The 24,178-nt window shown below is 37.9% G+C and overlaps 2 protein-coding genes, 1 long non-coding RNA gene and 1 pseudogene across 4 annotated transcripts; all 4 read left to right on the top strand.

Annotated features, from left to right (window-relative positions):
• The first annotated feature begins 759 nt into the window (after positions 1 to 759).
• On the top strand, positions 760 to 5,536 carry LOC112196181. Of its 2 annotated transcripts, none has more exons than XM_024336483.2 (4): positions 760 to 955; positions 2,014 to 2,857; positions 2,981 to 3,139; positions 5,130 to 5,535. In XM_024336483.2, exons 2-4 carry the CDS (start codon positions 2,021 to 2,023, stop codon positions 5,355 to 5,357), a joined length of 1,224 nt encoding a protein of 407 aa, XP_024192251.1. In that variant the 5' UTR covers positions 760 to 955; positions 2,014 to 2,020; the 3' UTR covers positions 5,358 to 5,535. The 2 variants fall into 2 exon arrangements, with proteins under 2 accessions (XP_024192251.1, XP_024192252.1); XM_024336484.2 differs by having other exon boundaries at positions 762 to 823; positions 5,130 to 5,536.
• An 8,396-nt stretch (positions 5,537 to 13,932) lies between these two features.
• LOC112199161 lies at positions 13,933 to 17,951 on the top strand (annotated as a pseudogene).
• A 25-nt stretch (positions 17,952 to 17,976) lies between these two features.
• On the top strand, positions 17,977 to 18,772 carry LOC121048960. The gene is made up of 3 exons (XR_005810314.1): positions 17,977 to 18,019; positions 18,205 to 18,381; positions 18,461 to 18,772. It is a non-coding gene; the product is annotated as an uncharacterized LOC121048960 (long non-coding RNA).
• Positions 18,773 to 21,056: 2,284 nt separating this feature from the next.
• On the top strand, positions 21,057 to 21,758 carry LOC112197972 (major strawberry allergen Fra a 1.08). Its single transcript, XM_024338958.2, has one exon. It carries the CDS (start codon positions 21,146 to 21,148, stop codon positions 21,626 to 21,628), a length of 483 nt encoding a protein of 160 aa, XP_024194726.1. The 5' UTR covers positions 21,057 to 21,145; the 3' UTR covers positions 21,629 to 21,758.
• Positions 21,759 to 24,178: the final 2,420 nt, after the last annotated feature.

Below are 24,178 nucleotides of genomic sequence, written 5' to 3' on the forward strand. Positions count from 1 at the left end.
TTCAGAGATATTTCGGACAAAATTTCGGTGTGAATTTTTTAATATATTTTTTGTGTGTAGATATTTCGGAAATTAAGAATTTCGCGAAAATGTACCGAAAATTTCAGAAAATTTTGGGAAACTCCTGACGGAAATGATATAGCATATGAATTTCGTTTCGGTACTTCAAATTTACGGAAATTTCGGCAATTTCGGAGAAACTTAAAACCTTGCCTATTAAAGGGAAATTGTGAGATCAGGGAGTTTTTAGATTAAATTAGAATGTTAGGGACTGAAACGATGAGAGAGGCAAAGTACAGGGACTAAACAGTATTTAACCCAAAAGTTAAACATGGTGGACAATCAAAATTACTTGGCAAATAAGTCAATATTATCTACCTTAGTTAATTTTATCCTTTCTAGAATCCAATTTAAAAAGTTAATCAAAATTACTTGGCAAATAAGTCAATATCATCGACCTTAGTTAATTTTGTCCTTTTTATAATCCAATTAAAAAAGTTAAACATGGTGGAAAATCAAAATTACTTAGCAACTAAGTCAGTATTATCTACCTCAGTTAATTTTATCCTTTTCGGAATCCAGTTAAAAAAATTAAACATGGTAGAAAATTGAACTTGCTTGGCAAGTAAGTCAGTGTTATCAACTGAATTTTTTATGCAATGCGTCATGGCTGAGGCTACTCTTTTTGATCTGATGGGTATCCGAGTCTGACTCTGTTACAATATTAAGTGAAAATGAATTGGTGGGTACTATTATTTGCCTCCTTGGCTTCTTCTCATAGTGACACGACACGCCTTAGATATCTCCAAACGTCATCACTCTGGTAATCTGTCACCTCCATTTTTTTCTCAGGAGATTGAATGACTGCAGAATCTTGTACTGTTATATATATAGCCGTTTGATTTGTACCCATCGAACCCACTTTCTCTCTTGATCTGGCTCCTAAGGCAGTTTGGTATGCTCTGGCTTTTCAACCTCCTTCATATTTGTTCATCGTGTTGTCGGTTTACTGTGATCATGAGTATGGTTTCGTTATTTCAGAGGATTGTTTATTGATTCTTATATAACCCTTCTGCAAAATCTGAGTAGCAATCCTATAACTCTTTTGTAGTTAATTGATTTCTATACAACCATTTGCAACATTGAATAGCAAATCCTATTACTGTTTTATATAGTTTGCTGATCAGGCCCGCCCCGAGACTAGGCGAACTCGGCCCGGGTCTAAGGCACCCAATTTTATGGGCCTCGAGAAAAAGTGATGTTGCACATAGTTTACAAAAAAAATGTAAGGAAAATGAAAAAAGAATGGATAGATGGGTCTTTTTCAAGATCTGTTTCTATGCGTCGATCTTTTATGGGCTTGCCATTTTAGTAGGCCTTTTGGTATTTTTTCTAATTAAATCTCACTTAATTTATTTTTGATGCGTCGTAGTGTGTATTTGTTGAGGTTGTTTAACTTTTCATCTTAATCAATTTATTTTCTTATCAAATTATTAGAATAAGAAATATTTTATTTAATTTAATTTATTTATTGATTATGTAAGTTTAATGAACACCTTCGTATAAAAAAGTGTAACACAAGTCATATTTCAATGTTACTTTATTTGCTCATGGATTACATATTCGTTTGGAATTTTGGTGTTTTTTCCTTCTTCTATAAAATATTGATTGAACTCATTTGGTCTTCTACGAAATCTATAAGTTTATTTAAATAACATTTTTTACATCATTTGGTTAAAAATAAATAATTAAACATATTAAAATGTCATAAATCTCAAGCCCTATGTATTAAATTTGTTTTGAGCCTCCGAATTCACGGAGCCGGCCCTGTTTTTGATTTCTACATAGCCTAGTTGCAACATCTGAATAATCCTCCTTAACTGTTTTGGTTGAGGCATTCAAATTACATAGCCCATGTCAATAAGACAATAATTTTACTTGGAAAGTATAAAAATCAACTTTGTGTATGATTGGCGTCGTTGTTTAACTAGAGCTTTATCTTGACATTGGCAGAAACAAAATGGCACCTTGTCAAATTTTGGTTCTTTTGTTAGCTGTGCTAGTGCTGGGATTAAGCCTACCACGTTCAGATGCTATTCGGATCAACAAGGTTAAGACCAGGACTAGCGTTTATGTCTCCCCTGAGTTTGTGTTGGAACCAGGGTCAGTTGCTAACAAGTATTTCTATAACATTCACTTCCCAAGAGGTCATATTGCCATGAAGTATTTCAATGCTGAAGTGATCGATGAAGAAGGGAATCCTATTCCTCTTTATGATACTTATCTGCATCATTGGGTTCTTGAAAGATATTACGCCCAGACAAGTTATGTGGAGTCAAGTGGTTTCGAGGATAATAAAGATCCGAAGTTTAAGATTGTGAGAAATAGTGGATTGTGCCAGGATAATGTTCTTGGTCAGTACTATGGACTCGGGTCAGAAACACGAAAGACAGATACACATGTACCGGATCCTTTTGGAATAGAGATTGGCAACCCTGCAGAGATTCCTGCTGGATATGAGGAGAGATGGATGCTCAATGTTCATGCTATTGATACTCGGGGTGCAGAGGATAGGATGGGATGCACTGAATGCAGGTGTGATCTGTATAATGTAACAAAAGATGGACAAGGCCAGCCGTTGAGCCCAGGGTACACAGGGGGTTTGCAGTGCTGTTATGATGGTACACAGTGCAGCGTAAAACAAGGCTATAATGGTGTCAAGAGAAGCCTCTACTTGAGATACACTGTGAAGTGGGTTGATTGGTCCGATTCCATTGTGCCTGTCAAGATTTATATCTTTGATGTCACTGATAGAACAAATCATTCATCAGGACCCTCTGTTAAACATGATTGCCGGGTAAGTGAACTTAACTTATTGCATAACAAGTTGTAATGTTGGTCTCAGTGTTGATAGTTTATCACTGTTCTGCCTGCTCTATTTTTCTTTAGATGCTAAACTGTCTGGCTTTTTATTGCACAGATCGAATATAATGTTGAGCCTTGTAGTACTGTTGATACGGTAAATAATCAGTGCTTTGACAATCAACGGGCAATGGTTACTATGCCAACTGGTGGTTATATAGTCTATGGTGTTGCCCATCAGCACACTGGGGGACGTGGCTCAACTCTGTATGGAGAGGTGCTTTTCTTGTACTCATAGTAATCTTGTTTCTGCTAGGCCGTATAGTAGTTTCTCGCTGGCATATGCTGGGAGTCATTTACAATAATCTCATCCAATTCATTCGCTTATCTTTTATATATCTGAAATTGTCAACTCATCCAAGCGCAGAGTAGTTCACATGTCTTAGTTTCTATAGAGCTTTTCTAGAACATCAAGTATATATCAGTTTGGCTGACCTCTATATGTAGTTTAGTAATTGTTAAACTATAAACACTTCGATGACAGGATCATTCTGGAATCCTAATTGTTTGATAAGAGGTCTATCTTCTCTAATTACTTGTTAGCCTACATGGCTACAGATACTGCTGAGTATACCTGATCCATTGATTATTATAATGCTTGGGGCTTTACAAGGAAGTCTCATTACTAATAAGTTATTAGAGTAAAACCCACCACTAGGGTCAAAATTTTTCTCCACCGGACAAAATGATACCCAACTTTCAAAAGTGATCAAAATGATACCTAAGTTTTTAAAAGTGATCAAAATGATACCTAAATTTTTAAAAACAAATCAACTTGATACCTAACTTTCAAAAGTGATCAAAATGATACCTAAAGTTTTAAAAACAAATCAATTTGATACCTCGGTTTAATTTTTTGTAACTTTTTGTTAAAATTGATCATGTGTGATGCAGTATTTTATGGGGTTATAATAATATTTTACACAAAAAACTATTTTTCAATTATTTTTTATTTTACTTTGTTAATTCTCTTCTTCTTCTTCTATCTCTGCCTCTCTCTCTCTCTTCCCATTTTTCTTTGTTTCTTTAGAAGTTGGGAAACATCCAAACTTTATTTGTTTCTACGATCGATGGTAGAATTGAAATTGAATGGAAGATTTTTTTTTAATTCTATAGAAGAAGAAGATTGGGTTATAGATGATTGATGGCCCTCTGACCACAAATCACTTCAATTTTTGTGCTTGATTTTGCATTTGATTTAACAAAGAAGTTTTAAAAAATGGCTAAATACTGACTACTACTTAGTTTGGGTCCAAAATCAATTCAGTCCCTAAACTTCTAATTTCATCAAGAACACTCCTGCACTTTCAATTTTGATCTAATAGGTCCAATTTGTTAGTCTTCCGACAATTGAGTCATTTAACTTGTTGACGTGACTCATAAATGGCCTATGTTTTATGATGTGGTGTTGAGGTGGCTTGCATAGTCAATTTTGGAGTGAGTCCCACTATTAGAAATTTATCAAATAAATAGTTTTTCAACAAATAATTCAACTATAACTTGAACCCATAACAAAATATTAATGAATTGGACCTATTAGATCAAAATTGAAAGTACAAGGGTGTTTTTGATAAAATTAGAAGTCTAGGGACTGAATTGATTTTGGACCTAAACCACAGAGTAATAACCAGTATTTAGCCCTAAAAAAATAAACTGAGGTATCAAATTGATTTGTTTTTAAAACTTTAGGTATCATTTTGATCACTTTTGAAAGTTGGGTATCAAGTTGATTTGTTTTTAAAAATTTAGGTATCATTTTGACAACTTTAAAAAATTTAGGTATCATTTTAATCACTTTTGAAAGTTGGGTATCATTTTGTCCGGTGGAGAAAAGTTTTGACCCTAGTGGTGGGTTTTACTCAAGTTATTATTATCTTGGAGCTATTTGGAACATTTAGCACTTTACTGTCTCATCTAAAAAGCTGGTGTATGCTTCCATCGGCTAGAAAAAGTTCAATCCTGTTTGTGTATTGGAGCTATTTGATACCAGACCGGTGCAAGTCTGGGCTATTCATGTGGTATCTAGGTTAAGCTTTGAGCACTGCATCTTGGATCACATCCTTCAGTAACAGGAATTAAGAATTTACATGGCATCTCAGTATCAATTGGACTGTTTCTCATCTCTCAATCGATTTGGCCTTACAGGAAATAAACAATTTATGTAATGTATTGTCTGTAACTAATCTGCTTGTTTGTGATGATGTTAGGACGGACGGGTTCTATGTTCATCAATACCAATATATGGGCAAAGCGAGGAAGTAGGAGACGAGGCTGGTTACATTGTGGGAATGTCAACTTGCTATCCACATCCTGGCTCTGTCAAAATAAAGGATGGGGAGACTCTGGTTCTGGCATCTAATTACAGCAGCTCGCAGCTGCACACAGGAGTCATGGGCCTCTTCTACATTTTGGTTGCAGAGTATCAGAAAAATTGATACTAGAAAATTATATACATATATAGGTTCTTGTACAACAAATAAATCCCTACTAGTTAGGGATACAAAGAATATTACAAATAATCTTCTAAAAATACAAATAAGGGTGCGGCTATCGTACAATACTATAATCATACTAAGTTGTGGAAAGTACGAATCTAATTGTATAATCAACATATAAACCATGATTATTCATTATGATTCTTATTTACACTTGATTACTAGATCACAACTCACACGTACCACAACTAGTTGTTGATCGTTCGAGAAGTATAGACATATAATGATAAAAGATGATCAAGTGGGTAATTGTCTAAACTCTAAAGAGATGGGCCTCCTGGTAAGAGAAGTATAAGCGGAGAGATTTTGTCCATGAATTGCAGTTTGCTGCAAATGGGTTTTGAGGAGTGGTCACTGGTCATAGAAGAGGTGGGGATTTCAATCCTCATTGAAGATAGAAATTAGTCTTCGAATACTCTCGTGGGTTCTTACAAACTCAATAATATACTTATAGCATATATCAGAATTACATATTCTCTTCCCCAAAAAAGACATTACGAATCAAACATTGAACACGAAACCATCCAAAGAAAACAAGGAAAGTTAATTGAACAAGAGGCAATGCACACTTTTTTTTTTTTTGAAAGAAGGCAAAAGCCAATATATTGATCAAAAGCCAGAATGGCCCTTACATACCCTTCCGCTGCCATCTAAGACAGACAAGAAGATGTGTTAGTACCCACAATGGTACATAGAAACTAGGTCACTCATTTGACATTGAATACATCATAAACATAGCGAGATCTCCCTTTGGTACTACGCCGGAGGCGCTAGAAAAACTAGAAGGATCCGGCCTCCCCAACCTAACTCTGAATCAGTGAATCTAGTCGCCTAGAGACCTCAATTGATGTACAACTAGAAACACTGAGACTTAAGTCGACAAGACCAAGACCCAATACTAAACTAGATTGGAAAAAAATCCACTAGACTGCCCCAAAAAAGGCCTACAGAAAATTATTGTACTTAGACAAAATTAAACATAATTTAATGGACTAGGGCAAAAAACCCTAGCCCAAAAGGGCAGCCACCACAGAAAGCCATGCAAGGCCCATCAAGCTGGTTTAGGCCAGTCCACCATTGTCAGCCTCCCCTGCCGTACGAACCAATCCGGCCATGCTCCGTCGACCCACGACCTGCATAGCCACAATCCACGCCGCCACGGCCACTCACCATCCACGACCCGAATCGCCACAAGCAACGCAGCCACAAGCCGGTGTCGCCACGGAAAAACCATCCCTGATCCGGATCCTCGCATCCCACACCACCGTCAATCCAACCCATGGCGCCGTCGGCGAAGAACCATCAGCAGGGATCGCTTGTCGAACCTGTACTGCACACCTACCATCTCGCACCAACCCAGCCGGGAAACCACACGATAAAGCCCTGCGCGAAACCTTCCCTGACGAATCCCCATGAGCTATTGGCGTCGATTTACCCGTCCGGCATCAGCCCCACCACTGCGTCGAGGCCAGAGGCCAGCCAGGACGTCCGGGCGCCACCGGATGAGGAACGATATTGCAAAGACGGAAGTCCGGCCTTAGGGTTTCTCTTGGGAGCTTTATTCAAATAGAGGCAATGCACACTTAATTACAAACCCAGTAAGGATATCATTGTCTACATCTAATTGATCGGCAACAGTGGTATAAACAAAAATCCAACAAGAAAAGCAACTCGAATTGTTTCAAAGTTCATACCTTAAACTCATTTTCTTCAAATCGAACTACAACTCTCCAACTCTCTTCAAATCGAATTTATTTCTGAATCCAATTCTGCATATAGCCTCCTTTAGAACAAAATCCTTGAGAAAACTTATGGGCTCTTCATGATTTTATCAAATTTTTGAGTAAGGTATTGTGATTTGCTGTTTTGGAAGTCAAGGAGTCGGGGAGGAGGCTGAAGGATGCTGAGTGTTTTGCTTGTCTTTAGAACACAACCTGAATGAGTTCAACTCTTAACACACCACACGACGTCATTTTGGTGTTATAAAAAATATTTAGGAGTTCGCATAAGACACCTTATGATGCACCTTTTGCACCTTCGGCGCTTGTACTCCTCAGCAGCAAAATAGACTCTTTTTTATTAGCACCTCGGGCTTTTTACGCCTGAGGTGCACCTTCTAATTCGTTGGTCCAGGCTATGAAGCAAACGGAGGTGTAGTTTCTGAAGTGGCTGTCAAGCATAATGCCTTTATTTAAGCCAACCTAATACTCAATGATAGATGTAATGACCGAAAATAATTTGAGACAGACCTCTAATTTGAGCGAAATGACTAAGCTTGTTGCAAATTTGGAAAATGATAGGAACATAAGGACTTTCGATTATAAAATATAAATGGGTCTAGCACAGTAGCACCATTATAGCTAGCCTGGCCATAAATGTTCCCATGAGTCCATTTTGAGTTGCACCATAATCGAAAAATTGGTTTGAACCTCTAGCGTCAAACCCATCAGCCTGTAGGAAGGCATCATGTGAATTGTTGGAATAATCGAAAAATGATGATTGAGGGCCATAAGTAAGTGCAGCGTACCCATTTTTGTAGCCAATATCACTATGATATGAAGGTGGTGCATATGAATAATAGGCAGTAAAAAGAGTATGAAAGAACTCAGTAAATCCATGTAACTGCAATGTACCCATGCCGACCGACCAATAATTAGAGGCTAAACTGGTTATGATATGCAGCTAATTAGATTTCTTATTAGATATAATGTCGACGTGGGAAAAGCCATAAAACTAACATCAAAGAGTATATCACAGATAAGAGTTTTGAATGCCACATGTCGGTTTGTCGTCAACTCCCTAGATTTTCAATTAGATTTTATGTGTACGTGGCGGTTTTATCTTCAACTTCAAACTTCAATAAAAATGGTGGCTTCGGTTGCATATCTCACTATCTCATCTCTAATATGTTGCATATTCTCACTATCTCATCTACGCAAAGAGCTTCATCTTCCTTTCTTGTCCAATAAACTCCTTTGATGGATATATTTTGGACTAAGAAGAGAATATGAAGATAGAATAAGATTGTTGAAGTGAATTGTAGAAGGAAGATAGAAGGTGTGAAATTATAGAGAAATGATGGTAGTATTTATAAGGAAGAATGATAGTTTGAAAATTTTACAGTTTTGTTAAGAAAAAGAAAAAGCCGTTGTAAGGTAACATCCATATAATCCTAGCCATTCATTGCAATTATGTTTGGTAATGTTAAATTGAAGACTACTAATACGCAATTTGACCGTTGGGAAGAAAATCAATCTTAAGTCAGCTAGTTGCAAGCTACCACTTATCCATCATTTGTCTTCTTCTATCAGTCCACATGCACCAAGTCTTGCTTTTTCATTTGTCGTTGTGGTCCCAACTGTTTAGATTGGGCTAGCCAAAGGGCTAAGTTTAGCCCTCTAAGAGCATCTCCAATGGAGTAGTCAAAATGCTTGCGCCAAATTTGAATTTGAATTGGCTGATGTGTCAATTGTCATTTTTGACAAATTTCTACTCCAATGAATAGATTAAATTTAAATAGTAGGGCAAAATACAGATTACTAGCCTGTAGTTTGGCTCCAAAATCAATTCAGTCCTTGAACTTCTAATTTCATCAAGAACACCCCTGCACTTTCAATTTTGATCTAATAGGTCCAATCTGTTAGTCTTCCGTTAATTGAGTCATTTAACTTGTTGACGTGGCTCATGTATGACATATGTTTTATGATGTGGTGTTGAGGTGACATGCATAGTCAGTTTAGGAGTGGATCCCACTATTAGAAATTTATGAAATAAAAAGTTTTTCAACAAATAATCCAACTATAACTGGAACCCACAGCAAAAGATTAACGAATTGGACTTATTAGATCAAAATTGAAAGTTCAGGGGTGTTTTTGATGAAATTAGAAGTCCAGAGACTGAATTAATTTTGGACCTAAACCACAGGATAGTAACCAGTATTTAGCCCTAAATATTATTATATTATTTTTTAGAATATTTTATAACAAAAATAAACCATCTTTTCCCAACATCTCCCACTTCTTCAGTTCTTCTTCTCCGTTTTTCTTGCTGCACAACTCCACTTTATCTCTCTCTGGTTTTACACTGGTTTTGACAAAACACCGATTCCTACTTCTACATGTTTCGAACCCCAATTTCTAGATTTGCCACACTTCTCATAAACTCAGATCCCATTAAATCTTATTCATATACCCAATTCCTATAATCACAACAAAAAAAAATCCTCAAATCTTTGGTGCCAAATAAAAGCTCATCAAAATGTCATCCCAGCAAATCCTACCTGCAACATAGCACCCACAATCTTCAAATCCTGCCACCTCTGAGACAAACATCTATCATGAAAGTTTTTAATGAGTTAATTTGGTCTGGGTAAGATGAAAGAGAGGTTTTAGTCTGTTATTCTCTTATGATTTTATTAGAATTCTGGTCGAAATCGAAATCGAACTCATCCATGGTGAGGAGCTACTCGTGGTGAGGTTGGGGACATAGCGGTTTTGGTCTATTCATGGTGAAAATGAGCTATTCGTGGTAAGGAGATCTTGGTAGAAATCTGAAGGGTTTGGTCTGGGTAGGAAGAATGATAGAGAACAGAAGAAAGAGAAGGAAAGAAAGAAAGGGAGAGAGAAACAATAAAAAAAATAAAAGACAGATGACTATGGCTCTGTCAAATTTGACAGCCTTGGTCGAACTGTCAATTACATGTCATATTAGACATATGGGTTGGAGTGATTTCAGAGGTTTTCTATTATCGTTGGGCATTTCAGGTGGCAAATGACCAATCCGTTGGAGATGGTCTAAGGCTATCTCTAGTAGGAGGGGACTACATTGGGGCAGGAGTTATAATTTATTATTCTTTATTTATGAGTTAGTGAACCGCCTCCAGTAAGGTAGGGCTAAATTTTAGCCCTTTAAAATATGGGGAAATGATCATTTACCCGATTTTAAGCTAAAAATTGCTCACTTGCTCCACCAACTGTTTTTTAACCCCATTTACCCAAAACACTCTAAGGGATTATTTCCCCTTTACCCAATTAATTTTTTTTTTTTGAGACTTTTTTGCCCTCTCCTTCTTTTTCACTTAGAGGGAGAAGTCATCCTCCACCTTGCCGGCCTCCGGTGACCAGTGGCAGGGCGCCGGCGATCGGAATCCGGCGACCGGACCCTAATAATATCCAGTAAACATATTATTGCCCCCCAGTAATCATATTATTGCCCCCCAATATATGATTATTGCCCCCAGTAGAAACATTACTGCCCTCTAATAATATGATTATTGACCCCAGTAGAAACATTACTGCCCCTAATAATATGATTATTGCCTCCCAGTAGAAACATTACTGCCCTCTAATAATATGATTATTGCCTCCAGTAATATGATTATTGCCCCCTGAAATAAGAATGAGAAAAATGGATTGGTCTAAGTCCGACATTTCCCATAAAAATCCACAAGCCCATTGAGCATTGACACATCACACATTTTATTATCCCCCAAACCAAACCGTAAATAAACACTACCATCCAGGCTTGCCACCTCTATTGCATGCCTTTTGTTCATTTCCTCCTCACACGTGTTGTCATCCTCTTTCCTTCCTTTCTTTCTAGCTATCCCCAAAACAAGACTCAAGTTCCCAGAACGGCAAAAACGCATGATACATAGACAAAGACCCACATAATATTTCATAATTTCAACCCAAAAACCCAAAAGTGCCGATACCGATGAGAGAAACACTTGCTTCATAGCAAGCCTTTTTTCTCCGTGTATTTCAATGGCCATTCAAGCTGGCCACCTCAATCTCTTCCCTCTCACCAACTCATCTACAACAACAGGTGCTAATCTCTTCTTCTTCTTCTTCTGTGACCTTGAGACTTCTACTGGGTTAGTTCTGATTTTTGGTTTTTCACAGCGAAATCATGAACCCGGTTAAGGATTGAGCCTTGATGCCGGACTGATTTGTGCCTCGACGACTGCATGACAAAAGATTGAGAGCCGCTTGATGCCAGACCGATTTGAGTGTCGACGATGGCGCGATTCCGGTGGCCTCGGATTGGGCCTCGACGACGGCGCTGAGCGGGTGGGAGGGAGAGAGGGAGAGAGAGAGAGAGAGAGAGAGAGAGTCTAGGTGACTGGGTCTGGGAAGAGAGAGAGTCTGAGAGGAGAGAATGATGAGTTTTAGTTTAATTGATAGGGCAAAACTGTCATTAAATATTAAATTGGGTAAATGAGAGTAAAAAACTCTTAGTGGAGTAAGTGGGAGTATATTGGCTCAAATTTGGGCATTGGGTCAATATCCCTTAAAATATTTTATTGGTTTTATGTAATACTTTTCAAATTGATGAATTTGTTTTATTATAGTAATATTTTAATTTAGAGCAAGATTAATTTTTGTCTATGGTGTATGTCAGATGAGGTATCTATGTGTTTGTTGACACCCAAATTTCCACAAGTTCGAATTTAACGAGTAAAAGGCAAAGGGGACGAGTCATCAACCTCGTAACCTAATTGGGCCTTCGAGCAAGCCCATTTCACGTCAAAAGGAAGCTCTCTATTTAGCAAGCGATACGAGAAGCCCAAATTCTCAAATGATTGACATGCATTTTCAAAGGAGCCAACACGCTTATTTACCATGCGATACGCGTAGACCCAAGCTACGTTTGGGGCTTATACGGAGGGATGTGGTGTGGAAGGTAACAGATTCTGTGAGGCCTATTGTTAAGATAAGGCCCATCGACAATTTTGGGCTTGGGGACCAAAATTCATGCTTGAGGGGCTAAAATCTTATCAAAGGCTAGTAGAGAGATGAATGCAGGCCCAGCAAAACTTAAAGCCCACTAGAGTTATTTCCTTACCCAAAGTCCATTACAACAGCCTTTAGCCCAAAGCCCGTTGAAACCATCTTCTTCCCTAAACCAGAAATATCGTGCTATCAAAGTTGCTGCTGGGATTGGTGCTTCACCATTTCTGGCAAGAACCCAGAATCCATGGAGAAGCTTTCTGATTCATATACCCAGCAGTCCCGTTTCAATTTCCAATAGCCCTCAAACTATGTGATTACAATTTACAATAGCAGAAAATAAGGGATTAGAATCCCTCAAAGATCACAGCAGCACAAAATCCGGGATTGCCACAGTCCTATACCTATACCACCAACCTTCACTCTCATAGCCAGAGCAAGCTTTCACTCTTTTGGTTTCATAGGGAAAACGAAAACTGAAGACTTTAAAATGATCCCACCAAAATTAAGAATATCCCTTCAAAACCCTAGGTTCTCAGCACGAATCCTCCCCGCCTATCTCCGCTATAAAAAGCGGGTTCACTGCCGTTGGAAACCAAGCCACAACAACCTAGAAACATCAAGCTAGAGATCAAGCTCTATCTCTAAACCTCTAGCCATCAATTCCTCCCAATCAACCTTAACCCAAAACCCAGAAATCATGTCATTGCTAGAACTCTCCTAGAAACATCAAACAAGAGATCAAGCTCTATCTCTGAACCTCTAGCCATCAATTCCTCCCAATCAACCTTAAACCAAAACCCAGAAATCATATCATTGCTGGAACTCTCTCTCTCTCTCTACTAAACTCCCAAGCATCTAGCTCTCACACCATATCTACCTATAAGTTCTGATCTCGTGAAATTAACTCCAATCGCTGCTGTTATCATCTAGCGGGTTGCAACAAAGTTGTTCTTAGGTCCAACATTTGAACAATTTTTGGCCTAGTCTCACTTAATCAAGAGGGTCTTGCTGCAAAAGGTCTAAAACACAAAATCACCCTCACAGTGTTATTGTTGATAACATTCTCAGATAGGATGAATAAATTTTTTATTTCATCATTTTATTTTGTAAATTAAATAGTACATAATTAATGGTACATTAGGAGGGAAGGGACAAAGACATATTGAAACCTGAACAATTAGGCCATAATTGATAGCATAATTGTTTACTGTTGAATTGCAACAGTTGTGTAACATGAGCCGTTATTCTTTTTTTTTTTTTTTTTTTTTCATGCGAAGACATAAAAAACTCAACCAAATAAACAAACTGTCGTTCAGATCCAGACAATCAATATAGTTACCATTTGTAAATTGATTATTTAATGAAGTAGCTTCCAGTGGTGCATGTCATTATTTGACCGGTTTGCTACGATCTTTTTATAATAAAGATACATATAGTTTTATGATCCTTTGTTGATTTGAGTCTCAAAAAAAAATTTGAATAGATGAAAACACAAATTAATAGAAAGTTTCAAATCATACAAAGAAATATAAAGTAGAGAAATACATACCTCAAATGATCGCAACTACATATCTAAGTACAGATTGGAGTGATGATTAGAGATCCCTCTGCCTGGAATCAAGGAGTGATGATTAGAGAGCCCTTACGGTGCCGTCGTCGGACGGGCCGTTTCGACCCAGATTGGGTCTGTTGTGAGGCATAGGGTCCTCGAGTATTGCAGTCTCGCTCTGATTTGGGAGATTGCAGTGGTTGGTAGGGAGTTTAGGGATAGGAAGATAGCGATGGCCGGTGGGTCTTGGATTGCTCTTCGCTGGCCGGGTTGGTGGATTGGATGGATGCTGCGATGTTTGAGGCTGGCTGGCGATGAAGTGCGGCTGATGGCAAGGCTGGGATCTAGTATTCTCTGATCTGATTGGAATGACCCGATCAGGTTGACGTTTACCGATTCTGATAAGGGGAGCGAGTGGATGGGAATCGATGGAGCTCCTCTCTGGTCTAATGGGGATGGTGGATCGATGGGGGCGGCAGTCCAACAGAAGAGGTCATGCGACACAGTGGGTTGTCAGTCGGAGGTGGTCATGTCGGGTTTAGGCCAAGCTTGGCTGGTCGTCGATGGTCTTTCTGCTTCCTTGGTACAGGCTTGGGATTGGGCCTTTTTTTTGGGCTCGGCCTGGGCTACTTTATTTATGTCTTTTGTTGGTTTTATTTACTTTTATAGTTTAATGTTGTCTCGCCTTTGGCGTGCAATAAACTCCTACAAGTGTTTTGTAGGCCTAGTCGGGCTAAATGCCTGTGTATGCACTCTAAGTGCATTATCTGACCTAACGAGGCGACGATCCATTTCGATTAAATGGGCGCATCCTCCTAGTGGCAGAATGAAACTAAGTGTCGTCGGATTTATTTTCAGGCAGCAACATAGTAAGAAAGCTATGATATTAGTAATTAAGTCTCGTTGTAATCGAGTTATCTTTCCATTATGTCACCACTATTTCAAAGCAAATGGAGTAGCTGGTAGAGCACTCTTTCCTAGTTGGTGCATGCTAGAATACATATATTTTATAGAGACTCCTGATATTATTTTGGGACGTTCTCTAGATGCTTATTGTAATAAGGGGTTTAGGCTCAACATCCCCCCGTTGAATACGAACAGTTCCGGTTCGACAGATTAGGAACCGTTCGTATTCATTGTTGTAAATTGCAGTTTTGAATACCTTAACGATCACCAATTTGGCTGAAATTTTGCAGAGATGATCTATACATTAGGATCTAAAAACTGAACGGTTAAGATCTAAATGTGTGATCTGAAATGGAGAAAAAATGGAAATCCGTACCTTTTGCTTAGGTACGGAAGTCCGCACCTGAGAATGGCTGTATATATATATATATATATATATATATATATATATATATATATATATATATATGTTCTGGTGGGAGCGGTCAGGTTGTGAGAATATGGGATTTGCAGAGAAAGAGATGTAGATGGTTGAGGGCCGACTAGAGTACGATTACTGGTGCAGCATACAATTGCAAAGATGAGCACTTGGCTTCCATCAGCTTTAATGAGGATCTCATTATCCACAACCTGGCATCCAGTACGAGAACAACCGAATTCAAGGACCCTCATGGACAGGTTGCTTTTTCGTTCTGTCTCGCGGCTTTTTCTTGTCCCTGTGGTGTTTGTGGTTTTGAGGCTTTGGCTTGCAAGCTAATTGTTTGTTTGTGGCTTTCAAGACCAAGTACTAAGAGCGCTAGATTATTCCCGGATTAGCCGACATCTTTTGGTGACTGCAGGCGATAATGGCTCTGTGCATTTGTGGGACACAACCGGTCGTAGCCCAAAGGTTTGCATTAGTTTAATGAATCTCTCTGCATATTCAAAGGTCTGCTGGGTTGTCCTGATCTTTTTGGTTTTCAAATTCCTATTGGATCAACGGAAACTAAACTCTGTTCCCAATACACATTTGTGAAACAGGCTTATTTGAATTAAAGAGAAACTGCATGTCTTACATGTATCTAATTGTTTTTCTTCCTTTGAAAAGATTAGTTGTAAATTATTATTCTTTGTTTAACTTTTCTGCCTTATTAAATCTAGAAATAGTCATAGGTGAAAAGTACTTATTACTCATTTCTCTTTTTTTGTGTTTGGAAATATAACTGTTTTTCTTCTCCTTTTCTTTTTTTAAACCTGCATATTTCTTGGTTGAAGCAGCATTCTGCACCAACTGCTGGTATCAATTTCTCACCGTCAAATGACAAGGTGGCATAAGTAAATATTAACTTTAATATTTTGATTCATTATGATTATAAGACTAGAAGGCTATTTTACCACTTGCTCTGAAGTTGTGGAGTTTTATAGTCAGAATATTTGGAAATATATTGCTTGTGCATTCTGATATTCAAAATGCGTTTTCTCTTAACAGATGTTTGCTAGTGTTGGGCATGATAAAGATTGTTGTTCTTATGAGGCACAGGGTCTGGGAGACATTCATCTTGCATCCTCTATGAGGCACCTTTTTCTGCATTGGCATTTAGAGATGATGGTTGGGTACTGGCAGCTGGAACAAGTAGTGGTCATGTTGTGTTTTTTGATATCTGGTAAACCAGAGCCTTTTACTGTTGTTCGTGCTCATAATACTTCAGAGGTAACTCTCTGTCTCTCTTTCCCCCCCACACTCCCCCCTGGGCACGCCTCCTCTCCCTCTCTCTCTATCTCATATATATATATTTGTATTTTTTTTAGTTCAGCCAAAGATTTGAATTTATGTGTCAACCAAAATGTGTCTTCACTTTGTTTTACTAGTCAGTTGCACTATTCATCACATTATTACAAGTCTCTGCTGGCAAAGATCAAAACCAAGATGCTGGTTTTGAGGCAGAAAATAGTGCATTTAACTTTCAACAGACAGTCTGCATAAATAACAATTTTTTTTTCTTTTTCAGCCAAAGATTTGAATTTTTTATATCAACCAAAATGTTTCTGGACATTGTTGTACTAATCAGTTACACTATTAATTAGTCAGGCTGTTACAAGTTTATGCTGGCAAAGGTCAAAACCTGTCATTGTACATGTAAATGAAAGCAGTTCTTCTGTTGAGACTGCGCTTGTAGGGGATGCTGTTGAAGATTCAATCCTTATGCCTGATCCACTTCCTTCTGTGACTTCATGAAACCTTTCTCTATCTATGGCAGTATCTAGTTCTCGGAATCCAGGCCGTTCTGGTTTATCTGCTGATACATTTTCAGTTACAGCAACTAGCAGTGGATTAGCGTCAACCACACTTAATGTTTCTACTGCAGAGGATACATTGCACCACATCACAGGCATTTGTGGCCAGGTGGAACATTGTCAAGATTGCATGCTCCCTGATCTGCTTTTAACTTCAAAGATGACATGGAGGTATTTTCCCCTCTTGTGGATGGTCATCCTATCACACCTACACTTGACAAGCTCTGGGATGATCATGACAGATCAAAGAACGATAGTGTAGATAAGAAGCCTTCATCACTATTATTTCCCTCGTCTAGTAGGAGGTTCCCATTGGCAGAGGACGTGTCAAGTGATCATCCAATATTTGATTGGAAGCCTAGCTCAGCTTCCAAACAGGTGTCATCCCTATAACTATAGTATCTCTAGATGAATGCCTAATGTGCAATATTTTATCTTTTGAATTTCATTAATCCAAGTGCACATAAATTATTACATGATGGTTTTACATTATTCCTTGGTTCAGGATGACGGCAAATCTTCGTTTGCTCTATTAGAATCAATTCCTGCTCCATATTCCAAGAGTGAAGACTCATCCATCACCCCTCCAGAAGCTTGGGGCGGTGAAAGATTATCTGATAAGTATACCAACCTGCTTCAGCCAAACATTATGCCATCTCGCTTTGGGATGTCAGCTCAGACATCAGGATCAAATTATATCTGGATTACCAGATACTTCCTTGTCAACAAGTCAGACAAGTATTAGCTCTACAAGCTTAAACTATGCAAATATGCGCATTAAAGATGTCTCTTTCAATCAGGATAATTCCTTGGGATTTCCAGATCACGTACGTTAACTCTAGTGCCATGCCTATGTCCCCTGGTAGCAAAGGAATCATGGGACAGTCTAGCCTTGATTCACCAACATCGTCTTTGACCCTCCATCGGAGATTCTCTACTTATGCAGAGAGGATAAATACTACATCTTCCTTCAGCGACCAAACATCACTTGCAGTGGGTTCACCAAAAACAAAGAAAACAGGAGCTGAAATGAGAGAATTGTTAACTAGCTTGGTGTCAAAGTCAGATACATCAACATATCCAAAAAAAAGTCAGATACATCAACTGCCACAGAATCAGGGATTCTTCCAGCAATGAACGTAAGATGTCTTTGATTTATTAGATAAGCTATTGCCTAATTTTGCATATGAATTGGCTTTTAAAAGAATAATAGGGGGGAAAGAAGTGATGGAACTCATCGGAAGAAGCCATTAAAGAAGTTTATTATGTTGGCTTTGTTCTGCTAGACTAACTTACAGCACATCGAATAACAATACTTTTGCAGGGAGGAACCTCACAACTGCAGAAGGCCCCTCAACAAGATGCGCAGCAGGGAAATTCCTTTACATTCCAGATTTTTCAACGTACTCTAGAAGAGATTCTTGATTCCTTTCAGAAATCAGTACACGAAGATATGAGGAACCTTCATATAGAAATTTTAAGACAATTCCACCTGCAAGAGGTATGCATCTGCTATTTCTCTGGCTGTTCCCTCTTTGCTTTCATTTTTCCTCATTCATTTGATCTGGAATAATTTACAGACGGTATGTCAACGGTATGAACAAAATTCTGGCAAACCAATAAGCTGAGCTAATGGAAGAAGTTAAATCTCTGTGGAAAGAAAACCAGCAACTCCGGCAGTTGCTCTGAGCTCTGGTGAAGATTGTATATAGTGTTAATGATTTTTGTGGATTGGAATATGCCCTCTGTTTGTGCTTTACAATTTGCCCTTCGTTAATGGGCTTCTGTTCAGTAGAAAGTTTGGGGGTTATTTTTTTCCTAGTTTAGGGTTTCCTTTTCGGCAATGAAACGTTTGGCATTCTGTACACATTATAATGAAACATCTTGATTTTATGAAGTTCAACCTGGCAACGTGCCATTTGCTGATCTTCTTTATTACCACCTCTTTATCTTTATCTTCCTTGTTTTGTCAATTGACAATTCCAAATATCAATTGAACATGAATAGCATATGGTTGCCAATACGTATGTTAGGATTTTGTGAGTACTTTTATGCTGTAATCTGTGAAATTATATTAGTTACTATGTCTATTCCAAAGCTATTCAAGGTGACGGAGGCCACCGTGAGACGTTGGCTAGATTAATTGAATGAAGTCTCCTGAAGAGAGAGAGATGGGGAAACAAGAAAAACTTGATGAAAAAGATGGGGTTTAGCGACTCACCCTTTTACACAAAAGAAGTAATTAGTTAGGTTCCGTGCTGATTATGAAAAAAATAAATACAAAAGGTGAATATGAAAAAAGATAAAAATGGAAACTAAAAAAAGATAAAAACAAAAGGTGTGGTACATAACTAAAAAACAGCTTGGCAGCTTATCATTTAAACACAACTACAAGCACTGCAAGTGGTCTAGTGGTTCTTGCCTAGTTGGGTGTGCTCCTCAACCTAGGTTCGAACCCTGAAGTTGTTAACGTGGCCAGGCACTGTGCTACAATGCACAGTTAGAGCATTTCACATGAGCCGAAGGGGTTTATCTTGGGTCTAGGAAGCCTTTGAGTTCTCCTTGACAGCATTCGATCTTCATTCCTTTATAAAGAAACTTGGTGAATCTCTCCATAAAAGGCTTTTTTTTTTAAGAAGAAAATAAAAATTATAAGGAGCTAGAATCCCCTTGGGCAACCTATACTAAGCTGGTCTAAATTAAACGCCCGAAAGCTAGAAGGTGGCAGCTGATTGCCTGATTCAGCCAAATCTTTGGAGCAGAGAGGTCATGACCAATCGAAGTAATCGCATCGGCAAATAAGTTCGCTTCTCGGAAGACATCTTGAAAGCAAAATAATGTCTTTGATCAAAGACCTCAAACGCCAAGGGGTGTCACACCTTTTCTTGATGCAATTAATTAATAACAAGAGTCCCCTCCATAAATGGCATTATGTCTCCTTACTTTGATAACTTCTTCATGTTTAATACTGATTATAAATATTATTGGATTATCAATCACACCATGCATGAATGAGATTCAGGCACGGATTCAGGAATTAAATTTGAGGTGAGCTAAATTATTAGGAATCAATAGATTTAATTAATTACATTAAGAAATCGATAAATACTCAAATTCTAACATGAATTACTCAAATTCTAACATAAATTACATTCTAATTTCGTCAAAAATTATTATAGAAGAGAAGTTAAAGTGTAATACCTTCGCAAGGTTAAGAGAATGAGAAAGAGTGCAGGAAAGAAGAGAGACTGACCCCTATAATAATGATGTGCAAAGAGAATTAGAGAAGTGAGAGCTGAGTATGAGAAATGCAAAACCAGGTAGAGAGAAGAGAAAGCTGAAAACTGAAAAAGAGGAGAGAAAGAGAAGAAAAGTTTTATTTGTCTAGTTGTCTACTTGTTATTTCCAGACTACAACATATCTTAATCATACATATATATAATAATTTTTTCCCACCAAAATGTTGGGGTGTGCCGCAGCACACCTTTGCCCACCCCTACATCCGTGCCTGATGAGGTTGTACTTATAGGGCGAGGTCGACAACAAAAGAGTTTAGGTAAGTTTGAATTATTGTAGCCTGCAGTGCATATATGGTTCCATTATGAAAAGAAAATGATGCTTGTCTGTTGTGTAGTGTTGTACGTTATTGCAGTCAAAGAAGGCTAACTAACCATTATGCTAGTTCTCAACTAAAAATAAAGTTAGTAACTTGCAGGTCGCAAAGTACGTAGACGATCATAATAGGAGTGTGTTTATCAAAGTGTTTGCAGATCATCATTTCTCCTTTCAAGTGTTTTAAATTTTTTTTTTCATTTCTCCTTTTATTCTCATTATTTCTCCTTTTATCTTTTCTTTTTCGTACTGGGAATCACAATATAAGTATTTTCACAGTTCCGGTCTGCCTGTCCGTACCTCACGACTAATTGTACTTCCAGAAGTTCAAAGTTCAAACTAGGATGACCTGACTAAAATAATATGAAAGCAGAATTCGTTCGGATCCTCCCACATGTTCAATAATTTTTTAGCGATTTCCTATTGTATTGAACACCCTGAATTGAAAATTATATCCCCTATTTTCACATGGATATAATCAACATAGGCAACAATTGAAAAAATTAAAAACCTTGTCCATACTCTCCTTCCTCCAAGGCTATAAATACCACTAATAATTCTCATACTTTCCCACATCTAATACCTTCTCCATTACCTCCACATTTAGTTACTTGTTGATTTCTTTCATTCAACTATTAACTTAAGTCATCATCATGGGTGTCTTCACTTATGAATCTGAGTTCACCTCTGTCATTCCACCAGCTAGGTTGTTCAAGGCCTTTGTCCTTGACGCCGACAACCTCATCCCCAAGATTGCTCCCCAAGCAGTTAAGAGTGCCGAGATTCTTGAAGGTGATGGAGGTGTTGGAACCATCAAGAAGATCAACCTTGGTGAAGGAAGTGAATACAGCTATGTGAAGCACCAGATTGACGGAATTGACAAAGACAACTTCGTGTACAAGTACAGCATGATTGAAGGAGATGCTATCTCAGACAAAATTGAGAAGATCTCCTATGAGACTAAGTTGGTGGCATCTTCCGATGGAGGCTCCATCATCAAGAGCACCAGCAACTACCACACCAAGGGTGACGTGGAGATCAAGGAAGAGCATGTTAAGGCTGGCAAAGAAAGGGCCGCCGGTTTGTTCAAGATTATTGAGAGCCACCTTCTAGCGAACCCTGATATTTACAACTAAAACTCTCTGTAGCTATACTGGTACTAGCTACATTCTAGAGACAACAATCATGTTTCCTTATTAATTTCTATGTTTGTGTGGCTTTGTTTTTTATTTTTCTTTTGGCATCAAGGCTATCATTTTGATCGTATATTTCGGATGAAAGAGTAATATAATTGTACTTGATATCAATCTCAATAAAGAAAGAAATAATCATTTGATAGTCTTTGCAAGTTGGATGCATGTGTTTATAAGGTTAAATCTCACTGACATCATGAAATGGTTGAGTGTGGATAAAAATTGCCATTTTTACTTTACAAAAATGAAAAAAACAGTGGGAATCTTAATTCCATTGACCATCGCTATAGAAACTTGAGAAGAAAGGTAGGTTTTTGACTAAATGTTAGTATAAGTACTTGTATTGTTGGCATTCCCTATACAAAACTACTGAGTCCTAGGTTAAGAATTGTACTTGAGAAGAATGGAATTGAAGTTCAAGATTGGTGAGCGAGACATGACCCTAAGTCCCTAACTGACTCGTATGACATTTCAGGTAAGGTTCATTCATTGCATTTTGCATAACTGAGTATTGGGATTGATAGCTGTACTTCAATCCTTAGTAGTCTGTATTGAGTCCTTGCTTGGTACATTGTCCAGTTGGCTAGTCTTTTAAAGGAAATCCATATCAAGTGTTTTTATTGTGGTTAAGTCTCTGATTTGAACGTGTGATATCTAGAGCATATATATATATATATATATATATTTTATTTAACATAAAATCTTTATTGTGTCTTGTTATCTTTTCAGGATATTTGATTCCTATTTGGTATCAATCTGCTTTTAATAGACTTAATCACACCCTAATTGTTTTAGGGGGAGTTCTATTTTTGACGCATATATATATATATAGGCTCTGCATTTAGGTTCTTTGGGATTATGCTTTGCACGACAAAAAAGTTATTTGTATCAAAAGGCAAAGCCGTGTCTTGATCGTTGGTTCATTTGTTCCATGTCAAAGTGAACCTATGAGTCAAGAATGCACTCATAAATCATTCATATCATTCTACATGTTCGAATGTCCTACGAGTTCAGTTGGGAATCAAGCATGTTCGAGAATTAAAGATTGAAGTATTCAAGACGAGTGAAGCACATCTAGAAGCTGTAGACAAATTGGTGTGAGGTAGTTCAACCGGGCTAAAGAAGAGTTTAGCTAGAGGTAACTGAGTCCAGAGTTATCCGAGAGGTTGTAAGTATACCTTGTAATTTGTTTATGATCTTATAGTGTGTGCTTGAGCACTTGGCCTTCAAGAGTTAAGGTCCCGCAGTTGTTTACCTCACGTTGAGGGTTTTACTGCGTAAACAATCTTTGTGTTTTTGTTCTCTGTTCTTGTTCTTTGTGCACACGTTAATTTCATTTGTTCTATTCTCATTGGTTAGGGATAGCAAGCCTTTTTCAATCCCTCAGCAACGTTCAGAAAATTGAGTTCATTTAGGAGTGACTTGCCTATTCACCCCCCCCCCCCCCAAGGCCATTCTAGTACTTTGGGGCTATGGTGATGGGGGATTCCTTTGCTTCCTCCTCATTTGGTGATCCTTAATTAATTAGTGTTCTTAGGAAGACACTTTAGAAAGCTAAGATCCCTGGGAAGGTCTATATATATATATATATATATATATATATATATATATTTTGGATTCGTTTCACACCAGCTCCTTTTATAAATGGCACCTGGAAATTAACATGCTTGGTGGTGAATACGCTACTAACTCAGCTGGACAAATCGATCAATATCAGCACCAAATGTGATAATTTTGACAACATCCTACATAACTATTGCTATTGGTAAGACTGCAGGCACTTACAATGAATATTAACTTATACCCTTGCATGCCAAATGAAAAACCTCATTAGATTTGCTTGCCATTTATCTTTACCAGGATCGGTAATTTGTTGTTGGGAAAGAATAGATGCACTTCTTTTTCCCTCCCTGTATAGGTCAGTTTAGTTTATTTTTAGCATTGCACATCGGTCTGCAGTCCACTATGGTTCTAAGTAGTAAAGATATGCATGATTTGTTAACAAGGAGTTGACTCATGAAATTCTAGACCCCTCATTCCAGTTTCCAATTTATATGCTAGAATCAAAGTTTTCAGCCTATTTTTATCCTCATTCGGATTGTTGTTTGTGTTCTATCTGTTTGTTCACTATGTTTGATGGAACAATGTCATCCTCTTTGCTCCTTCCCATTGATTATACTTCATAAGCTATTTGAAAGGAAACAAACAGAAACACTATGATCTGGTCTAAACATATGAATCGTTAAGGTCTTTGTAATCATGAGATGTTTGCTGCTATATCATTCTTATAAACAAATTTTCATATTATATTTTTGATGAACCTAGCTAGCTCAGTTAAAATAATACTGATACATAAATCAACCGAAACAAATGCATTTTGTGGCCTGGAAATACATCAAGCAGACCCATCATATAATGAATTATTACAGTAGCTTTAAAATGCCTACTATTTCTGGACCCTTTTTCTTTCAGCTTTTAGTGACCACATTTAAA

Source organism: Rosa chinensis, chromosome 4 (assembly GCF_002994745.2).
Source record: "Rosa chinensis cultivar Old Blush chromosome 4, RchiOBHm-V2, whole genome shotgun sequence".
Lineage (NCBI taxonomy): Eukaryota > Viridiplantae > Streptophyta > Magnoliopsida > Rosales > Rosaceae > Rosa > Rosa chinensis.

Bases quoted from the DNA above. Each gene is read 5' to 3' on its own strand.
- LOC112196181 (XM_024336483.2), top strand. From the start codon at position 2,021: ATGGCACCTTGTCAAATTTTGGTTCTTTTGTTAGCTGTGCTAGTGCTG. The intron at 2,858-2,980 runs GTAAGTGAACTT...TTTATTGCACAG, and splicing joins CTGTTAAACATGATTGCCGG to ATCGAATATAATGTTGAGCC. The intron at 3,140-5,129 runs GTGCTTTTCTTG...TGATGATGTTAG, and splicing joins GCTCAACTCTGTATGGAGAG to GACGGACGGGTTCTATGTTC.
- LOC112197972 (XM_024338958.2), top strand. From the start codon at position 21,146: ATGGGTGTCTTCACTTATGAATCTGAGTTCACCTCTGTCATTCCACCA.